This window comes from Salvelinus alpinus, chromosome 35 (genome assembly GCF_045679555.1).
Source record: "Salvelinus alpinus chromosome 35, SLU_Salpinus.1, whole genome shotgun sequence".
NCBI lineage: Eukaryota > Metazoa > Chordata > Actinopteri > Salmoniformes > Salmonidae > Salvelinus > Salvelinus alpinus.
Genome location: NC_092120.1, coordinates 9438947 through 9461706, shown reverse-complemented (window position 1 = coordinate 9461706; position 22760 = coordinate 9438947). Strand labels below are relative to the sequence as shown.

General features: G+C 45.6%; 1 protein-coding gene and 1 long non-coding RNA gene across 5 annotated transcripts in view; one reads left to right on the top strand and one right to left on the bottom strand.

The window, feature by feature from the left end:
- The window catches only part of LOC139564695 (G patch domain-containing protein 8-like), a 68959-nt gene extending 46992 nt beyond the window's left edge, over window positions 1-21967 (bottom strand). The window contains exon 1 of the mRNA XM_071384459.1: window positions 20820-21967. Coding sequence (XP_071240560.1) covers window positions 20820-20942 — 123 coding nt within the window. The 5' untranslated portion in view covers window positions 20943-21967. The remainder of the gene's footprint in view (window positions 1-20819) is intronic.
- LOC139564696 (uncharacterized) lies at window positions 75-5061 on the top strand. 4 transcript variants are annotated; one of them, XR_011672806.1, is made up of 3 exons: window positions 75-347; window positions 605-1183; window positions 1438-5061. It is a non-coding gene; the product is annotated as an uncharacterized lncRNA (long non-coding RNA). The 4 variants fall into 4 exon arrangements; XR_011672808.1 differs by having other exon boundaries at window positions 132-347; window positions 1088-1183; XR_011672807.1 differs by having other exon boundaries at window positions 132-347; window positions 1085-1183.
- Window positions 21968-22760: the final 793 nt, after the last annotated feature.

Here is a 22760-nt window from a genome sequence, read left to right as displayed (position 1 = left end):
CATATCATATGTGTAGTAAACATTTTAAATTTCCTCATTACACACAAATACAAGTGTTTCTGCATCTCACCGGTAGAAACGGCCAGCTACATTTCCTGGTTGTAAGCAAACCACAATGTCCAGAATTCATTGCGATTTGGAGATGTATACAGTTGACGTAAGAAAAATCAAAATGTCTGTGTTTGCAGCCAGCACTTTCAGACAGAGGATTTCGAAACGGAACTGAATCAACTGATGGGGTTGCAATGTCGTTGAGCTTTGAAAAGTGATGATATTCCATTGAAATTCCCCTTCACCTCAAAGCGGAAGGCACTCGATCCGCGCAGCAGAAAATAAGTTAAGCTGAGGTAACGTAGCTAACTTTACCTAGCTAACTAACTAGAGAACTACATTTGTTTATCTAAACCAAAATCGAGTTAGCTAGCGTTCATAATATGCTGGCTAGACATTTCAAAGCATAACAATGTAATTAGCCAGCTGCTATCTGGCCATGTGATTTTTAACTTTGCAAGCTAACATTAGCTTCGTTAGGTTATGTTAGCTAACCATTAGCTAGCTAGCTAACTAACTATCGCAGAGGCTAACGTGGCTATGTGTTCTTTAGAGTATGATCCCATCAACATCTGCAGCGGCATCAAGCTCAGCACCAAGAACCTAAAATCTACTAAATCTTTCCATGACTCCATGATGAGCAAATAAATAAACTGGAGCTAGGAACAAACATGGTCCGTGTCTTGTTGTCATAGTTGGTGTGTTTACAAGTAGGCTACAACTTCTACTGTAGCTTTCTCTGTATTATGGAGGCTTAGTTGATTGTTCATGCAAGGCTTGAAGTCTAAATTGGGAAAAATAGGTATTAGTAAGGAGGGGATGGTGTGGGTGACTGACTTGTGTCTGTTGGAGGTGGGTATTGTGTGAAGGTTAGTATGCATGATCTATTGACATGAATGGGGTGGGTGGATATAGTATCTTGTTTGAATGTGTATTGATGGGGACAAAGTAGTAAAATGTTGCTTAATCACTGACTTCTGTGTGTCCTACACACTAATCCTGCTGATGATGATGGCTTTGACACCGGCTTTAGTAGTACAGCGCCTGTAGACCCATTGGATGAAAGCTTTCAGCCTGGAATAAGCTCAAGCTCAACATCATCTGACTTTGAAACAAGCCAGGGCAGCCAAAGGTATTTATGAAAGCACAATACCCTCTTTAGAAAACAAAATCACCAATACACTAAGCTGTACACTAAACTTTTCTCATCTTTGCTAACAGCCCATCTCAATGCCCCATTATTGACTGAGTGTAACGAAACACATATCAATCTATTGTACCCTTTTTTTGTTTACAGATGAACACAGATCATTGTATGGTTACACATCCTCATAATCAGTCTTCATGTTTTACACATCCTCATGATCAGTCTTAATGCCTTTCCAGGAGACTTGCAGTACAAACAAATCTTCTGCAAGAGGTCGAAGCAGTGGGGGGTGAAAAAGTGTACGAGAGGCCACATGGCTGTGAAGTGCAGAAAAGAGCAGACGGTTGTCTACAAGGAGCCAGAGTCACAGCTCCACTAAACATCTCTGCCAACATCACCACAGCGCCAAAGCCTGCTAAACCAGCTATCATTACCCAACACAAGAAGAGGGTCACCAGCTGAAAAACATTCAGGAACCTGCCTGGAACATTCAACCAACACAACATCCATATTTTGTAATATAATATGTAAATGCCTAGTATGCTCACAACTGCATTGTGGTATATATATTGCTAGCTGTTGTACATACAGTTGAAGTGGGAAGTTTACATGAACTTAGGTTGGGAGTCATTAAAATTTGATTTTCAACCACAAAACAAATGTCTTGTTAATAAACTATAGTTTTGGCAAGTCGGTTAGGACATCTAATTTGTGCATGACACAAGTAATTTTTCCAACAATTGTTTACAGACAGATTATTTCACTTATAATTCACTGTATCACAATTCCAGTTGGTCAGAAGTTTAAATACACTAAGTTGACTGTGCCTTTAAACAGCTTGGAAAATTCCAGAAAATCATGGCTTTAGAAGCTTCTGATAGGCTAATTGACATAATTTGAGTCAACTGGAGGTGTACCTGTGGATGTACTTCAAGGCCTACCTTCAAACTCAGTGCCTCTTTGCTTGACATCATGGGAAAATCAAAAGAAATCAGCCAAGACCTCAGAAAAAAAATTGTAGACCTCCACAAGTCTGGTTCATCCTTGGGAGCAATTTCCAAATGCCTGAAGGTACCACGTTCATCTGTACAAACAATAGTACGCAAGTATAAACACCATGGGACCACGCAGCCGTCATACCGCTCAGGAAGGAGACGTGTTCTGTCTCCTAGGGATGAAAGTACTTTGGTGCAAAAAGTGCAAATCAATCCCAGAACAACAGCAAAGGACCTTGTGAAGATGCTGGAGGAAACCGGTACAAAAGTATCTATATCCACAGTAAGACAAGTCCTATATCGACACAACCTGAAAGGCCGCTCAGCAAGGAAGAAGCCGCTGCTCCAAAACTGCCATAAAAATGCCAAACTACTTCTTGCAACTGCACATGGAGAAATGTCCTCTGGTCTGATTAAACAAAAATAGAACTGTTTGGCCATAATGACCATTGTTATGTTTGGAGGAAAAAGGGGGAGGCTTGCAAGCCGAAGAACACCATCCCATCCGTGAAGCACGGGGGTGGCAGCATCATGTTGTGGGGGTGCTTTGCTGCAGGAGGGAATGGTGCACTTCACAAAATAGATGACATTATGACGAAGGAAAATTATGTGGGTATATTGAAGCAACATCTCAAGACATCAGTCAGAAAGTTAAAGCTTGGTCGCAAATGGGTCTTCCAAATGGACAATGACCACAAGCATACTTCCAAAGTTGTGGCAAAATGGCTTAAGGACAACAAAGTCAAGGTATTGGAGTGGCCATCACAAAGTCCTGACCTCAATCCTATAGAAAATTTGTGGGCAGAACTGAAAAAGTGTGGAGGCCTACAAACCTGACTCAGTTACACCAGCTCTGTCAGGAGGAATGGGCCAAAATTCACCCAACTTATTGTGGGAAGCTTGTGGAAGGCTACATGAAATACTTGACCCAAGTTAAACAATTTAAAGGCAATGCTACCAAATACTAATTGAGTGTATGTAAACTTCTGACTCACTGGGAATGTGATGAAAGAAATAAAAGCTGAAATAAATCATTCTCTCTACTATTATAATGACATTTCACATTCTTAAACTAAAGTGGTGATCCTAACTGACCTAAGACAGGGACATTTTTACTAGGATTAAATGTCAGGAATTGTGAAAAACTGAGTTTAAATGTATTTGGCTAAGGTGTATGTAAACTTCTGACTTTAACTGTATGGACAGTGCCTTCGGAAAGTATTCAGACACCTTGACTTTTTCCACATTTTGTTACGTTGCAGCCTTATTCTTAAATGGATTTAAAGAAAACATTATCCTCAGCAATCTACACGCAATACCCCATAATGACAAAGTGAAAACAGGTTTTTAGAGATTTTAGAAAATGTATTAAAAATAAAAAGACCCCTTATTTACGTAAGTATTCAGACTCTTTGCTATGAGACTGTTTCCATTGATCATCCTTGAGATGTTTCTACAACTTGATTGGTCCACCTGTGGTAAATTCAATTGATTGGACATGATTTGGAAAGGCACACACCTGTCTATATAAGGTCCCACAGTTGACAGTGCATGTCAGAGCAAAAACTATGCCATGAGGTTGAAAAAATTGTCCGTAAAACTCAGAGAAAGGATTGTGTCGTGGCACGGATCTGGGGAAGGGTACCAAACATTTCTGCAACATTGAAGGTCCCCAAGAACACAGTGGCTTCCATCATTCTTAAATTGAAGGAGTTTGGAACCACCAAGACTTTTCCTAGAACTGAGCAATCGGGGGAGAATGGCCTTGGTCAGGGAGGTGATCAAGAACCCGATGGTTACTCTGACAGAGCTCCAGAGTTCCTCTGTGGAGATGGGAGAACCTTCCAGAAGGACAACCATCTCTGCAGCACTCCACCAATCAAGCCTTTATGGTAGAGTGGCTAGATGGAAGCCACTCCTCAGTAAAAGGCACATGACAGCCCGCTAGGAGTTTGCCAAAAGGCACCTAAAGGACTCTCCGACCATGAGAAACAAGATTCTCTGGTCTGATGAAACCAAGATTTTCCTATTTGGCCTGAATGCCAACCATCACGTCTGGAGGAAACCAGGCACCATCCCTACGGTGAAGCATGGTGGTGGCAGCAACATTGTCTGGGGATGTTTTTCAGCGGCAGAGACTGGAAGACTAGTCAGGCTGAAGGAAAGATGAATGGAGCAAAGTACCGAGAGATCCTTGATGAAAACCTGCTCCAGAGTGCTCAGGACCTCAGACTAAGGTGATGGTTCACCTTCCAACAGGACAACGATCCTAAGCACACAGCTAAGATAACGCAGTAGTGGCTTCGGCACAAGTCTCTGAATGTCATTGAGTGGCCCAGCCAGAGCCCGGACTTGAACCCGATCCAACATCTCTGGAGAGACTTGAAAATAGCTGTGCAGCGACGCTCCCTATCCAACCTGACAGAGCTTGAGAGGATCTGCAGAGAAGAATGGGAGAAACTCCCCAAATACATGTGTGCCAAGCTTGTAGCGTCATACCCAAGAATACTCGAGGCTGTAAACGCTGCCAAAGGTGCTTCAAAGAAGTACAGAGTAAAAGGTCTGAATACTTGTGTGAATGTGATATTTCAGTTCTTTATTTTTTTATAAATTTGCAAAAATGTCTAAATGTGTTTTTGCTTGGTCACTATGGGGTATTGTGTGTAGATTGAGGGGGGGAAACAATTTAATCAATTTTAGAATAAGGCTGTAACGTAACGAAATGGGTAAAGTCAAGGGGTCTGAATATTTTCCAAGTGCATTGTATATAGTGGTGTTTTATATTTCTTGCAAATGTACTGACAAGTGACTAAACGATTACAGCTGTATCAGAAACCAATAAAGTGTCGATGACAACTTCTGGATCAATTCATTGTGAAATTCTTGAAATGTATTTGGATAAACTAGCTTCAAGCTTAATGCAAAAATAAATGATGCAGGGAGTTGGTGTATCATTTGAACTTTAATTTGATGGAAAGCAAACATGCTTCAGTAAATTAGTCTGTCAAGATAGCAAATAAGTAGACACGGCCTGTATTCAAAACAACGTTTATTTTTCTCAAGGTGAGTTTACACAGCAGGAACAGTTATGCCAATTTATGACACAGTCAAAAGTTTGGACACACCTCATCCCGGGTTTTTTTATTTATTTTTTTACTATTTTGTGCATTCTAGAATAATAGTGAAGACCTCAAAACGATGAAATAACGCATATGGAATCATCTAGTAACCAAAAAGTTTTAAACAAATCCAAATATATTTGAGATTCTTCAAAGTAGCCACGCTTTGCCTTGATGACAGCTTTGCACACGCTTGGCATTCTCTCACCCAGAAAATAATAAAAATCAAGAAAACTCTGGAATTAGTAGGTTTGTCCAAACTTTTTACTGGTACTGTATGTACAGTAGAAGAAAAATATACTACTAAAGCTTATAACAAATACTACACCATTTGCGAGGGAATACTTGCACATGGTGTGTTTTTAAGTGGTGCAGTGAAGTGTTCAGAGTAACTTTGATACAAGGGGAGATTGTTATTATGAGACCTTTCACATCTCTTAAGAGTCATCATCTTTTTTGTATCAAAGTGGTATTGTCTGTGAGAGGAAGACATTATTAGACAAGCATGGGCAATCGTTGTGTACTGTCTGTATTCCTACTGTAGCAGCATGGTGTACAATACGAGAAATCTCACAGACACACTACAGCTAGCTACAACACACAGGTATAGTTACTCCAATACTAATATGAGTCATAAAGCCAAAGTAATTCCTTTACTCTATGCCATCATCATCAAAACATTTCTTCTTCTTTTTTCCTAATGAGAGGCACTGAGGCTAGCTAGGCTAGTTAGGCTTGTTGTGGTACTAGCAAGGCCGTTATGGCTGAATCGATCACTAAATTGTACTGTACTGAACAATATTGCCTTGCGTATAAAGAGATCTGGTATTGTTACAGTAGCTCGGTACCGACAGCAAAGCAACTTACTTATTTGTCATTTGCCCTCCCGAGTCCTGTTCCAGCTGGTTTGGGCTGCTGCCACTACTTGCTGGTCTCGCAATTATTTTTCTTTCTTGCTCTTCAGTGTATTCTGGATCAAATAAATAGGGCTGTATGTTCCTATGTAAAATAGCAACAAATAAATTGTCATCCAGCTCTTCTTGGAAAAAGGAATCATCAGAAGCAGCCATTGTAACTAATTATTTAGCAATCTCGGATAGACACTGCACGTTAACATAGCTCCCATGAACCTGTGAACGTACAGAGGGTGGGAACAAGGAAGTAGGGCTCCCGTTGGCTGTAATCTTTAAAAATGAGTCAACCTAGATATCCAGCAATGTACTGGCAGATAGGAACATTCTTGAGACAAGTCCAATGGCTCTATTGAACAAGGACAAACATATCTCCTCGCAGCTAGCGTGATCGTGCAATCGGCAAAACACAGAATTCACACAAACTGCTACAAAACATGAATCCATTCATTTTTAGATCAGACAGCAGGCGCAATCATTGGTTGAACAAAAATTCTAAAATACCGCAATAGTGCATAATTATGTCTGAATCACCCTCTCATCACACATAATTATGTAGGGAGACAGAAAAAACACCCCAGCGGTGACATTTCCCTTTAAGATCTCTCCCTCCCTCTACACATATCTCTCTCTCCCGCTCGTTCTTTCTAGGTAATTAGCTAGAATGGTGCTCCAGATGGTTAGTAATTATCAAATTCTCCAATCACTTGGGTGTGTGTGTTAATAATTATCAAATGTGCAGATCAGTAATGACCATAAAGGAAAACAGCTGCCTCTAATCCACAGGGAGAGAGGTGGGCAACCTGAGAGAGAGTTAGTGTGTGTGTGTGTGTTCAGGACTTCATTACTACAACACCATATAGGCACTCAATCACCAGAGTAGACTGAATGTGCATCTGGATCAGAATGTCCTTTAGTCTGAGTTTAGCTTTTAGTGCCCAGACTGTATTTTTCTCCCTGTGTGTGCGTGCCTGCTTGCCTGTGTGGTCCTGTTGCAGGGGCACAGTGCTGATATTACACTTGCATTTATCAACCAAAGGTGATGCAATTAAAACCGTAATGAATTCATTAGTCTGCGCAAATCAAATATGACTGAGCTGAAGTCAAACTCTGTAACATGTAATTATCTGAGTCAGAGAATCACACATCTTTCTCACACAAACACACACATCTCACACAGTTATTTTGCTGCCCCTACCCCTTTCTCTCTATCTTTTTTTATTTTATTTTTTATTTCACCTTTATTTAACCAGGTAGGCTAGTTGAGAACAAGTTCCCATTTGCAACTGCGACCCTGCCAAGATAAAGCATAGCAATTCGACACATACAACAACACAGAGTTACACATGGAATAAACAAAACATACAGTCAATAATACAGTAGAAAAATAAGTCTATATACAATGTGAGCAAATGAGGTGAATGAGATCTTTGCAGTAGTGTGATTGACAGCTGAAGAGGGAAGTGTTGAGAGCTCTGTTTATTCCCCACACTTGGATCAGAGGTGTGTGTGCTCTTGTCTGTGTGTGTTTCAAATCAAATCAACTCAAGTCAAATTTTATTAGTCACATGCGCCGAATACAACAGGTGTACTGGGAAATGCTTACTTACGAGCCCCTAACCAACAATGCAGTAAAAAAAAAGTAACAAGTATTTAAAGAGCAGCAGTAAAATAACAATAGCGAGACTATATACAGGGGGGTACCGGTACATAGTCAATGTGCGGGGCACCGGTCAGTCAAGGTAATTGAGGTAATATGTACATGTAGGTAGAGTTATTAAAGTGGTTAAAGATAATACATAGAGAGTAGCAGCGGTGTAAAGAGGCGCGGGGGGGGGACAATGCAAATAGACTGGGTAGCCATTTGATTAGATGTTCAGGAGTCTTACGGCTTGGGGATAAAAGCTGTTTAGAAGCTTCTTAGACTTAGACTTGGTGCTCCGGAACCGCTTGCCGTGTGGTAGCAGGGAGGATAGTCTATGACTAGGGTGGCTGGAGTCTTTGAAAATATTTTTGGCTTGCCTCTGACACCGCCTAGTATATAGGTACTGGATGGCAGGAATTGGCCCCAGTGATGTACTGGGCTGTACGCACTACCCTCTGTAGCGCCTTACGGTCAGATGCTGAGCAGTTGCCATACCATGCGGTGATGCAACCGGTCAGGATGCTCTCGATGGTGCAGCTGTAGAACCTTTTGAGGATCTGGGGACTGTCACAACTGTCTTGGTGTGCTTGGACCATGTTTGTTTGTTGGTGATGTGAACACCAAGGAACTTGAAGCTTTCAACCTGCTTCATTACAGCCCCGTCGATGAGAATGGGGGCGTGCTTGGTTCTCTTTTTCCTGTAGTCCACAATCATCTCCTTTGTCTTGATCACGTTCAGGGATAGGTTGTTGTCCTGGCACCACATGGCCAGGTCTCTGACCTCCTCCCTATAGGCTGTCTCATTCGTTGTCAGTGATCAGACCTACCACTGTTGGCCTACCACTGTTGTATAATGATGGTGTTGGAGTCATGCCTGGCCGTGCAGTCATGAGTGAACAGGGAGTACAGGACGGGACTGAGCACGCACCCATAAGGGGCCCCGGTGTTGAAGATCAGCGTGGCGGATGTGTTGTTACCTACCCTTACCACCTGGGGGCGGCCCGTCAGGAAGTCCAGGAACCAGTTGCAGAGGGAGGTGTTTAGTCCCAGGGTCCTTAGCTTAGTGATGAGCTTTGAGGGCACTACGGTGTTGAACGCTGAGCTGTAGTCAATGAATAGTGTTCCTTTTGTCCAGGTGGGAAAGGGCAGTGTGGAGTGCCATAGAGATTGCATCATCTGTGGATCTGTTAGGGTGGTATGCAAATTGGAGTGGGTCTAGGGTTTCTGGGATAATGGTGTTGTGAGCCATGACCAGCCTTTCAAAGCACTTCATGGCTAGAGACGTGAGTACTACGGGTCGGTAGTCATTTGGACAGGTTATCTTAGTGTTCTTGGGCACAGGCACTATGGTGGTCTGCTTAAAACATGTTGGTATTACAGACTCGGACAGGGAGTGGTTGAAAATGTCAGTGAAGACACTTGCTAGTTGGTCAGCGCATGCTCGCAGTACACGTCCTGGTAATCCGTCTGGCCCTGCGGCCTTGTGAATGTTGACCTGTTTAAAGGTCTTACTCACATCGGCTGCAGAGAGTGTGATCACACAGTCTTCCGGAACAGCTGGTGCTCTCATGCATGTTTCAGTGTTATTTGCCTCGAAGCGAGCATATAAGTAGTTTAGCTCATCTGGTAGGCTCATGTCACTGGGCAGCTCTCGGCTGTGCTTCCCTTTGTAGTCTGTAATGGTTTGCAAGCCCTGCCACAACCGACGAGCATCAGAGCCGGTGTAGTACGATTCGATCTTAGTCCTGTATTGACGCTTTGCCTGTTTGGTGGTTCATCGGAGGGCATAGCGGGATTTCTTATAAGCTTCCGGGTTAGAGTCCCGCTCCTTGAAAGCAGCAGCTCTATCCTTTAGCTCAGTGCGGATGTTGCCTGTAATCCATGACTCTGGTTGAGGTATGTACGTACGGTCACTGTGGGGAAGACATCATCGATGCACTTATTGATGAAGCCAATGACTGATGTGGTGTACTCCTCCTCAATGCCATCGGAGGAATCCTGGAACATTTTCCAGTCTGTGCTTGAAAAACAGTACTGTAGCTTAGCATCTGCTTCATCTGACCACTTTTTTAATGATCGAATCTCTGGTGCTTCCTGATTTAATTTTTGCTTTTTATCAGGAATCAGGATAGAATTATGGTCAGATTTGCCAAATGGAGGGGGAGGGTGGGCTTTGTATGCGTCTCTGTGTGTGGAGTAAAGGTGGTCCAGAGTTTTTTTCCCTCTGGTTGCGCATTTAATATGCTGATAGAAATTTGGTAAGACCGATTTAAGTTTCCCTGCATTAAAGTCCCCGGCCACTAGGAGTGCCACCTCTGGGTGAGCGTTTTTCTGTTTGCTTATGGCAGAATACAGCTCATTGAGTGCAGTCTTAGTGCCAGCATCAGTCTGTGGTGGTATGTAGACAGCTACGAAAAATACAGATGAAAACTCTAGGTAGATAGTGTGGTCTACAGCTTATCATGAGATACTCTACCTCAGGCGAGCAAAACCTCGAGACTTCCTTAGATATCGTGCACCAGCTGTTATTTACAAAAATACATAGTCTGCCGCCCCTTGTCTTACCAGACGCGGCTTCTATCCTGCCGATACAGCGTATAACCAGCCAGCTGTATGTTGATAGTGTTTTCCGCGACGCTTATAAGGCCCTCCCCCGCCCCCCTTTCGGAAAAGCTGACCACGACTCCATTTTGTTGATTCCAGCCTACAAACAAAAACTCAAACAACAAGCTCCCGCGCTCAGGTCTGTTCAACGCTGGTCCGACCAATCTGAATCCACGCTTCAAGACTGCTTCGATCACGCAGATTGGAATATGTTCCGCATCGCGTCCAACAACAATATTGACGAATATGCTGATTCGGTGAGCGAGTTCATTAGGAAGTGCATTGACGATGTCGTACCCACAGCAACGATAAAAACATTCCCAAACCAGAAACCGTGGATTGACGGCAGCATTCGCGTGAAACTGAAAGCGCGAACCACTGCTTTTAACCAGGGCAAGGTGACCGGAAGCATGACCGAATACAAACAGTGTAGCTATTCTCTCCGCAAGGCAATCAAACAGGCCAAGTCTCAGTACAGAGACAAAATCGAGTCGAAATTTAACAGCTCAGACACAAGAGGTATGTGGCAGGGTCTACAGTCAATCACGGATTACAAAAAGAAAATCCGCCCCGTCGAGGACCAGGATGTCTTGCTCCCAGACAGGCTAAACAACTTTTTTGCCCGCTTTGAGGACAATACAGTGCCACTGACACGGCCCCCTACCAAAACCTGCGGGCTCTCCTTCACTGCAGCCGAGGTGAGTAAAACATTTAAACGTGTTAACCCTCGCAAGGCTGCAGGCCCAGACGGCATTCCCAGCCGCGTCCTCAGAGCATGCGCAGACCAGCTGGCTGGTGTGTTTACGGACATATTCAATCAATCCTTATCCCAGTCTGCTGTTCCCACATGCTTCAAGAGGGCCACCATTGTTCCTGTTCCCAAGAAAGCTAAGGTAACTGAGCTAAACGACTACCGCCCCGTAGCACTCACTTCCGTCATCATGAAGTGCTTTGAGAGACTAGTCAAGGACCATATCACCTCCACCCTACCGGACACCCTAGACCCACTCCAATTTGCTTACCGACCCAATAGGTCCACAGACGACGCAATCGCAACCACACTGCACACTGCCCTAACCCATCTGGACAAGAGGAATACCCATGTGAGAATGCTGTTCATCGATTACAGCTCAGCATTTAACACCATAGTACCCTCCAAACTCGTCATCAAGCTCGAGACCCTGGGTCTCGACCCCGCCCTGTGCAACTGGGTCCTGGACTTCCTGACGGGCCGCCCCCAGGTGGTGAGGGTAGGTAACAACATCTCCACCCCGCTGATCCTCAACACTGGGGCCCCACAAGGGTGCGTTCTGAGCCCTCTCCTGTACTCCCTGTTCACCCACGACTGCGTGGCCATGCACGCCTCCAACTCAATCATCAAGTTTGCGGATGACACTACAGTGGTAGGCTTGATCACCAACAACGACGAGACGGCCTACAGGGAGGAGGTGAGGGCCCTCGGAGTGTGGTGTCAGGAAAATAACCTCATACTCAACGTCAACAAAACAAAGGAGATGATTGTGGACTTCAGGAAACAGCAGAGGGAGCACCCCCCTATCCACATCGACGGGTCAGTAGTGGAGAAGGTGGAAAGTTTTAAGTTCCTCGGTGTACACATCACGGACAAACTGAACTGGTCCACCCACACAGACAGCGTTGTGAAGAAGGCGCAGCAGCGCCTCTTCAACCTCAGGAGGCTGAAGAAATTCGGCTTGTCACCAAAAGCACTCACAAACTTCTACAGATGCACGATCGAGAGCATCCTGTCAGGCTGTATCACCGCCTGGTACGGCAACTGCTCCGCCCACAACCGTAAGGCTCTCCAGAGGGTAGTGAGGTCTGCAGAACGCATCACCAGGGGCAAACTACCTGCCCTCCAGGACACCTACACCACCCGATGTCACAGGAAGGCCATAAAGATCATCAAGGACAACAACCACCCAAGCCACTGCCTGTTCACCCCGCTATCATCCAGAAGGCGAGGTCAGTACAGGTGCATCAAAGCAGGGACCGAGAGACTGAAAAACAGCTTCTATCTCAAGGCCATCAGACTGTTAAACAGCCACCACTAACATTTAGCGGCCGCTGCCAACATACTGACTCAACTCCAGCCACTTTAAAAATGGGAATTGATGGAAATTATGTAAAAATGTACCACTAGCCACTTTAAGCAATGCCACTTAATACAATGTTTACATACCCTACATTACCCATCTCATATGTATATATACTGTACTCTATATCATCTACTGCATCTTGCCATCTTTATGCAATACATGTACCACTAGCCACTTTAAACTATGCCACTTTATGTTTACATACCCTACAGTACTCATCTCATATGTATATACCGTACCCTATACCATCTACTGCATCTGCCATGCCGTTCTGTACCACCACTCATCCATATATCTTTATGTACATATTCTTTATCCCTTTACACTTGTGTGTGTGTGTAAGGTAGTAGTGTGGAATTGTTAGGTTAGATTACTGTTGGTTATTACTGCATTGTCGGAACTAGAAGCACAAGCATTTCGCTACACTCGCATTAACATCTGCTAACCATGTGTATGTGACTAATAAAATTTGATTTGATTTGATTTGATTTGAAGTGTCGTCGTTCAGCCATGACTCTGTGAAGCATGAGATATTACAGTTTTGAATGTCCCGTAGGCAGTTTAATCTTCCGTGTAGGTCATCGATTTTATTTTCCAATGATTGCACGTTTGCTTGCAGAATGGAAGGCAGTGGGGGTTTATTCGAACGCCTACGAATTCTCCGAAGGCAGCCCGCCATCCGCCCCCTTTTCTCCGCCTTCTCTTCATGCAAATGACGGGGATCTGGGCCTGTTCTCGGGAAAGCAGTATGTCGTTCACGTCGGGCTCATTAAAGGAAAAAAATGATTCTGACAGTTAGTGGTGAGTAATCGCAGTTCTGATGTCCAGAAGTTATTTTCGGTCATAAGAGATGGTAGCAGCAACATTATGTAAAAAATCAGTTTAAAAAATCAGTTACAAACAACGCAAAGAAACAAACAAAAACACAATTGGATAGGAACACGTAAAACGTCAGCCTTCTTCTCGGCGCCATCTTAAAACTGTTTTGATGTACAGGTATATTTCACTGATATGTTAGACATCAGATGAAACACCAGTAACGATATAGCACAGTATAACATACACACACATATACCAGCAATAGGCTGAAACAGCAGAACTGTGACTGTGTCTGAAAGTTTAGCAGTGGCAGTTTGGTATTCAACACAATACGTGCCAAGAGGTGCCAGTCTGAAATGCTTTCAGTTGGGCCTGATGGTATTTGTGCGTGCGTGCATTTGTGTGTGTGTGTGTGTGTGTGTGTGTGTGTGTGTGTGTGTGTGTGTGTGTGTGTGTGTGTGTGTGTGTGCTCCACCACATCAGTGTTAGACTGGTTCAGTGCTGACCACCACAAAGTGTTCTACTGATCACCACTAATGTCCTCCTACAGCACTGTTCGGACCCCTGGTGGCTAACTGGCTATAGGCAAGTCAATATTGGACACTTGCCATATAAGTGACGGCAGCCGTTATGGCGGTGTGCTGCTATAGTAATCAAATAGTGCACCGGTTCCAATTGGCTCATTCATCCTCCCTCCTCTCCCCTGTAACTATTCCCCAGATCGTAGATATGAATGAAAATGCGTTCTCAGTCAACATACCTGGTAAAATAAGGGTAAAAGAAACAGTCTAAATGCTGAAATGCAGTTGAAATAACCCCATCAGGCCACTTTAAGGCAATGAACAAAATGGGTACTGCGTTGTGCTGACAAACCTCTCCAAACACAGAGAGAGAGAGAGAGAGAAGAGCTGAAGGGGTAATGAGTCCCTTGCCTTGAGGGGTATAGAGAATTCCTCTCTCTCCCCTCTCTAATTCCTCCTCTTCTTTCTCCTACTCTCTTTAGTTCCTTTCTCCTCACTCCCCCTCTTCCCCCGCTGCTCTTAAACCCTCAGGCCTCAGATAACTATAGGAAAGTAAGCTTTGTAGTGGTAATGAAGGTTGGAACAATGACTCACCAGTGATGATGCTACAGGAGCGCTGTACTAATGATGATAATAATGTACATATGGAAACACAACTTAGATACGGCCTCAGGACTCCACTTCACAAGTTGGTTCAACTGTTAAAGACTTTGTTAAAGACTTGTTCAAGAACGACAAGACTCCACGCACTGCATAGTTTGTTAACCAAACTTTACGTCACACACACAAATAACAACACACACATTATTATTACAATAATTCAAATAACCAACTCATCATCAAGCTTGGATTATTTGAATCAGCTATGTAGTGCTAGGGCGGGACCCAAAACATGCAGGACCGAGTTTGGGAGACCCTGGTGTAGAAGACAGTGGTTCTGTTCTCTCATGACACCCTCTTATCAGACCGAACATGACAGCCTGGTAATTGGAACAGTAAACACACACTCACACGGCAGCTGCTCCTCTCTTCCGTCAGCTCTGCCAGTTCGTCTCATCTCACATTAACAACTCAGAAATCATGTGTGAATTACTTGAGACCCTTGGAGCATGCCCAAATATCCCCCCACCCCACACACACACACACACACAGATGTAGAGAAGGCGATAAAGTCTGGGAACTGAGAAGTCAACTCAGACTAAAGGCCAGTCTAATCCAGAGACCCAGGCTACATTGACACTAAGGAAAGGTTAGGAGAATACTCTGAAAGGTTAGGAAGTGAACGTTATTTATATTGAAGATACCTAGAGGTAATTGGACCTCTTTGAAATAAAAATGGATGGCATGTAACCTTTCCCCTCCAAAATGATAATTAAAACCAAATAGCAGGGAATATTAAAATCAATTCTTAGTCTATGAATGTTGCAGTCGGGATTTCTATCAAATCAATCCGTGATTGAGAAACACTGCTGTATTCATACCATATTCATGCTATCTTCTAGAGGGCGACATTTACCAATTTAAGTGTTAGGGGCCGTCCACACCACTGAGCAATAATAAGAACGGTCCCCACCAAGGACGATAACTATAATGATAAACTATAGGCTACATAACTATAAAATGTTGGCGAGCATCCACACTAGCTGAAAGTTTATCGTTCTACAGTAGCCTACACCTGTCAATCAACAGATCAAAGCATCCTACTGCACACTCTATAGGCCTATTATTAAGGTGGTAACACAGACCGTTCAGGGTGTGTTTGTCATCATAGTGACAACTGCTAATACTACTTCAATACTACTATGTAGGCTAATGAAAAATATAATATAGAAACTCTCATTTAAATGAAATGTAGATATTCAACCACAAATGCTGTTTAGCCTGCACATCTTTTACATCATGACATTTCTTGCCTCATTGCTCAAGTGGTTTGCAAGTGGTTTCCATTTTTCTAATGGATGTCAATTCGTTTGGATATTCTTTTTCACTGTGCTCATCACTGTCTGTCCTGTGCAACAATTTAATACATCAGAGCAACAATATTATCATCACTGACCAGTGATGCATTCTCTCCGCAACTTTCACCGACAGTTCATTTGGCCTAGGCCAATTTTACATTCAGCAATTAGCAAGAGCAAGCCTGCTTCTCTCCACAAAAAGCCTATTAGGCCTAATATTAAAAATAAATATTTTTTGCGGGTACTATTTAATGAAGCTGCCAGTTGAGGACTTGTGAGGCATCTGTTTCTCAAACTAGACACTCTAATGTACTTGTCCTCTTGCTCAGGTGTGCACCGGGGCCTCCCACTCCTCTTTCTATTCTGGTTAGAGCCAGTTTGCGCTGTTTTGAGAAGGGAGTCGTACACAGCGTTGTACTAGATCATCAGTTTCTTGGCAATTTCTCTCATGGGGTCTTCCTGGGGTTCACACATTTTTCAAAACAAGAAAAGACTGACGAGTTTCAGAAGAAAGTTCTTTGTTTCTGGCCATTTTGAGCCAGTAATCGAACCCACAAATGCTGATCCTCCAGATACTTTAATCGGAACAACAGTTTTCAACTGTGCTAACATAATTGCAAAAGGGTCTTCTAATGATCAATTAGCCTTTTAAAATGATAAACTTGGATTAGCTAACACAACGTGCCATTAGAACACAGTAGTGATGGTTGCTGATAATGGGCCTCTGTACGCCTATGTAGATGTTCCATTAAAAATCTGCCGTTTCCAGTAACAATAGTCATTTACAACATTAATGTTAAAAGATTTTTTTACTAATCAGATTTATATGAATTAACAGGCGGCCTAGGATAAATGTATCACTCAAAAAGAAAAGGAGAACAACTCGTAGGCATCCAGATAGTCCAGCCATCCACATGGACAGATATCCTCTCCATTCTGTAGCATCTCCTCCAACACCAGATTTCATCTATTTACTTTTTTCCGCATTGAGGAACCATCTCCTATCAACTCCAAAATTCCATTGAACTTTTCAAGGCTCTCTTCCACGGACAGAGACTGTGTCACGTTCCTGACCTGTTTTCTGTTGTTTTGTATGTGTGTGATGGTCAGGGCGTGAGTTTTGGGTGGGCAGTCTATGTTTGCTGTTTCTATGTTGGTTTTGGGTTGCCTGGTATGGCTCTTAATTAGAGGCAGGTGTTTTGCGTTTTCCTCTAATTGAGAGTCATATTAAGGTAGGTTGTTCTCACTGGTTGTTTGTGGGTGATTGTCTCCTGTGTCTTTCGTGTCTGTGTATGTGCACCACACGGGACTGTCTTGGCTGTTCGTTCGTTTGATGTAGTCTGTTCCTGTTCGTGAGTTCTGCGTGTAGTTATGTAAGTTCCATGTTCAGGTCTGTCTACGTCGTGTTTGTTATTTTGTAATTTCCAAGTGTTTTCGTATTTCGTCTTCGTGTTTCAATAAATATCATTTATGTCTAATTACCTCGCTGCGTATTGGTCCACCGATCCTTCTCTCCTCTCCTCGTCCGAGGAGGAGGAGGAAGACGACAGCCGTAACAGAATCACCCACCTAACTAGGACCAAGCGGCGGGGGAGAGCTCAACAGAGCAACCAGGACTCATGGACATGGGAGGAGATCCTGGACGGCAAAGGACCCTGGGCTCAGCCAGGGGAATATCGCCGTCCCAAGGCGGAGCTGGAGGCAGCGAAGGCAGAGAGGCGCTGGTATGAGGAGGCAGCGCGGCGACGCGGTTGGGAGCCCGAGAGTCAGACCCAAACATTTCTTGGGGGGGGGGGGGGCACACGAGGAGTGTGGCAAAGCCGGGTAGGATACCTGAGCCAACTCCCCGTGCTTACCGTGGAGTGAGAGGGCGTCGTACTGGTCAGACACCGTGTTATGCGGTAAAGCGCACGGTGTCCCCAGTACGCGTGCTTAGCCCAGTGCGGGCTATTCCACCTTGCCGCACTGGGAGGGCTAGGTTGGGCATCGAGCCAGATGTCATGAAGCCGGCCCAACGTATCTGGTCTCCAGTACGTCTCCTCGGGCCGGCATACATGGCACCAGCCTTACGAATGGTGTCCCCGGTTCGCCAGCATAGCCCAGTGCGGGCTATTCCACCTCGCCGCACTGGCAGGGCTACGGGCACCATTCAACCTGGTAAGGTTGGGCAGGCTCGGTGCTCAAGAGCACGTGTCCTCCTTCACGGTCCGGTATACCCGGTGCCACCTCCAAGTACCAGTCCACCGGTGGCAGCCCCCCGCACCAGGCTGTCTCTCCGGGTTCTCTCTCCAGCTGCTCCCACCTGTCCAGCGCTGTTAGAGCTTTCCTCCTCTCCAGCGCAGCCAGTGCCTATACCACGCACCAGGCTGTCTCTCCGTCTCCTCCCTACAGAACTGCCCGTCTGCCCAGCGGCGCCTGAACTGCCCGTCTGCCCAGCGGCGCCTGAACTGCCCGTCTGCCCAGCGGCGCCTGAACTGCCCGTCTGCCCAGCGGCACCTGAACTGCCCGTCTGCCCAGCGGCGCCTGAACTGCCCGTCTGCCCAACGGCGCCTGAACTGCCCGTCTGCCATGAGCCTACAAAGCTGCCCGTCTGCCATGAGCCTGCAAAGCCGCCCGTCTGCCAAGAGCCTACAGAGCCTTCCGCCAGACCGGATCAGCCAGAGCCTTCCGCCAGACCGGATCAGCCAGAGCCTTCCGCCAGACCGGATCAGCCAGAGCCTTCCGCCAGACCGGATCAGCCAGAGCCTTCCGCCAGACCGGATCAGCCAGAGCCTTCCGCCAGACCGGATCAGCCAGAGCCTTCCGCCAGACCGGATCAGCCAGAGCCTTCCGCCAGACCGGATCAGCCAGAGCCTTCCGCCAGACCGGATCAGCCAGAGCCTTCCGCCAGACCGGATCAGCCAGTGCCGTCCAGCCAGGACCAGCCAGAGCCGTCCAGCCAGGACCTGCCAGAGCCGTCCAGCCAGGACCTGCCAGAGCCGTCCAGCCAGGACCTGCCAGAGCCGTCCAGCCAGGACCTGCCAGAGCCGTCCAGCCAGGACCTGCCAGAGTCCCTCAGCCAGGACCTGCCAGAGTCCCTCAGCCAGGACCTGCCAGAGTCCCTCAGCCAGGACCTGCCAGAGTCCCTCAGCCAGGACCTGCCAGAGTCCCTCAGCCAGGACCTGCCAGAGTCCCTCAGCCCGGTGCTGCCCCTTATCCCGGTGCTGCCCCTTATCCCGGTGCTGCCCCTTATCCCGGTGCTGGCCCTTATCCCGGTGCTGCCCCTTCATTTAGGTGGTTTTAGTTGGAGGGTGGTCATTGGGAGGGGGATACAGAAGCGGGGAGTGACTATGGTGGTGTGGGGACAGCGTCCGGAGCCTGAGCCACCACCGTGGTCAGATGCCCACCCAGACCCTCCCCTGGACTTTGTGCTGGTGCGCCCGGCGTTCGCACCTTGAGGGGGGGGTTCTGTCACGTTCCTGACCTGTTTTCTGTTGTTTTGTATGTGTGTGATGGTCAGGGCGTGAGTTTTGGGTGGGCAGTCTATGTTTGCTGTTTCTATGTTGGTTTTGGGTTGCCTGGTATGGCTCTTAATTAGAGGCAGGTGTTTTGCGTTTTCCTCTAATTGAGAGTCATATTAAGGTAGGTTGTTCTCACTGGTTGTTTGTGGGTGATTGTCTCCTGTGTCTTTCGTGTCTGTGTATGTGCACCACACGGGACTGTCTTGGCTGTTCGTTCGTTTGATGTAGTCTGTTCCTGTTCGTGAGTTCTGCGTGTAGTTATGTAAGTTCCATGTTCAGGTCTGTCTACGTCGTGTTTGTTATTTTGTAATTTCCAAGTGTTTTCGTATTTCGTCTTCGTGTTTCAATAAATATCATTTATGTCTAATTACCTCGCTGCGTATTGGTCCACCGATCCTTCTCTCCTCTCCTCGTCCGAGGAGGAAGACGACAGCCGTAACAGACTGCAAGAAACCTATACATTAGTGTGAAGATCATTTTTCACAAGCTGTGTTCCTTGCTTAATTGTATTGCGCCATGCTTGTTTTTTGGTGCTTTGAAAGCAACTGGGAACTCAGATTTAAAAAAAAGTTTAAATCATGACATCAGTGATCTTCAGGTCGGAAAGTCTGAGCTTTAGAAAGATGCCATAGTTTCCGACTTTGAATTCAGAGTTTAATCTGAAGTCGGAAGAGAGCGCACTGAAGATGGAAGTCGGAGATTTCAGAGTTCCCAGTTGTTTTGAACGCAGCAATTCTGTTGCGTGCCAGCGCCCTACCTCATCACTACACGTGCTATTTTATTCGCCAGATACTCTACACGCCCACCTTCTGGATACGCCAAACACAAAGAGGGACTGATCAAACAGCCAATGGAAAGGCAAACGCTAAATGCCCACACAGTTGGGCTAAGCGAGGAGATGAGAGAGAGCAGGGTTGTACACTAAAGTTACACATAGTCGAATTCAATACCTAAATTCCAAAATACTGACAAATGCTTACATTTAATCGATAAAAAATGACATGACCCTCCCCTGGATAAAAAATAAATAAATACTAAACCCTCCAGCTGACTGAAATCGAAAAAGCATGACACTCCCCCATTTGCCTCCAGGTAACAATTGCCTAAATTTCGAATGGTCCCTTAGAAGGATAGTCTGCCAGCACCACCATCTGTAGAGAAAGAAGGTTCCACCTGAGCACCAAAGTATCTTAGAAGGCTTGGCATTTTCAACACACACACACACACACACACACACACACACACACACAGACAGACAGACAGACAGACAGACAGACAGACAGACAGACAGACAGACAGACAGACAGACAGACAGACAGACAGACAGACAGACAGACACACACACAGACAGACAGACACACACACACACACACACACACACACACACACACACACACACACACACACACACACACACACAGAGGTACATTACCGGTGATTGGTTGGAGGCCGTGCGACAGAGTGGTCCCCTGAAGACACCCTTCACACGCCGGAAGTGGCCGTTGCTCAGGTGTGTGGAGCTGATGACCAGGTAATAGCACGTGCTGCACGACATCCGACCTTATGGGGCTGCGCTCCCCCATGCGCAGGGGTTCGCGTGTGTGCGGACGTCGGTCCGTCCGGCTTACCGGACTCTTCACCAGGTGAAGCAGAGTCAAGTGTCCCTCCTCTCAGTCCGAGTCCGACCAAGGGGAGGGGAGGATATTCAGCTACTCCTCCGGGAAAATGGAACTTCAATAAAAAGTGTTTCTTCTTTATTATTAAATTAATCCTTCAGGTTGCTTACAGAAATAAGCATGAGTAATGCACTGAGGGTCCGTTAAATAGTCCGGGCGGTAGGATTTGTAGCCTGTTGATGACCTAGGTTGCCATGCTAATGTTCTAGTAAAATGAGAAATCTAGCTCCTGGTAAAGAATATGTATTATTTATATCTCTCTTTCCTTCTTCCCTTTCCCCTCTCTCGACTATCCCTCTCTCCTTTCACTCTCCTTTCAGTTCTGGGGAGAGGCGAGGGTGTTTAGTGTGGCGGTATCTGATGGCATTGAGAACGTCTCGAGCAGATTTACCGAGCAGAGTTAGATGCTGTCGACAGGTGTATTGCGCCCCTGGAAGAAAAAAAACCGTTATTTTCCTGATAGATTCCAGACGGTTTAGTTCGTGGATGTATAACTGTAAATCCAGTCTCCGAGTTTATAGGTTATCTCTAGTGCATGCAGACAGACAGACACAGGCGCAGCAGAAGCTGTGTCCGTTCTCTGAAAAGAGCGCGTGAGTTTTTGGTGTTTGCTGTTGCAGCACGGAGTGTTCAACAAAGCTACAGAGGCCGTTCCCCGATAATCTGTCTCGTCTCTTTCGTTGGTGGAGCTGTCACTGTGACACGCGCGCTCCAGTCACCCGGGTTCCGGCGCAGAGAAAGAGAGTAGGAGGGGGGTATCGCTCATGCCTCCGTTCAGTCTGAATAATCAGAGGCGCCTTTTCACTCTCTCTCTTTCCTCCGCACACTGTGAGAGGGAACGGGGTCGATGAGGAGAGAGAGTCCCGTCTGCGTAATCGGTGCTGCACTACAGCTAAATCCGGTTCTGTTATGTCTGACAATCAGTCAGGTGTGTGTGTGTGTGTGTGTGTGTGTGTGTGTGTGTGTGTGTGTGTGTGTGTGTGTGTGTGTGTGTGTTTGTGTGTGTGGCACGCTCATGTCTGTTTGGGGACGGTGAACCAGCGAGTCTAGTCTTCCAGGAACTTTCTCTCCGCCGGCCTGCCCGCCCTCCCTCTTTCCCCTCACTCATCATTTCATAGCAACCATCAAATTAAAAGCGCCAATTCAGTAAAGACCCCCAATGTCTCTTTTCACAGAGCTGGTCGGCTACTAGTCAAACATTGGTAGTCAACTCGTATCCGTTTTAGGATCCATGACCATTGTGCAAACTTGATGCACGAGGAAATGGGACAACAAATGACATCGATGGCAACGTTTCCACATATAGAGCACATTTGGGTGATAACACAGTCAGTCCTGTGATTTTACAAAGTTCCAAATGATTTATCTGAAAACCCATTCTAAACATTTTGGTAGCAGTGTTTTGAATTAATCCCTCCAGTGTGTAACAAACAGTCATGTACAGTAGTCTGTGTTTTTGACAGCTTGTGTGTGCTGTCTGAGGAGTAAGTTTGAATTGGGACCCAGAAGTAAGATGTTTGTACCATTGGCTGTGAGTTTTATAAAATTGTGTGTGAGGATTTAAGAAAATGGTGAGTTGTTCCAAGAATCTGTGTAAGCAATTGAGAAAAACGGTAAGCATTTATAAATTCGTAACATATTGTACGAAATACAATTCGTAGCATATCATACGAAATGGATGATGTTAAACACAACTG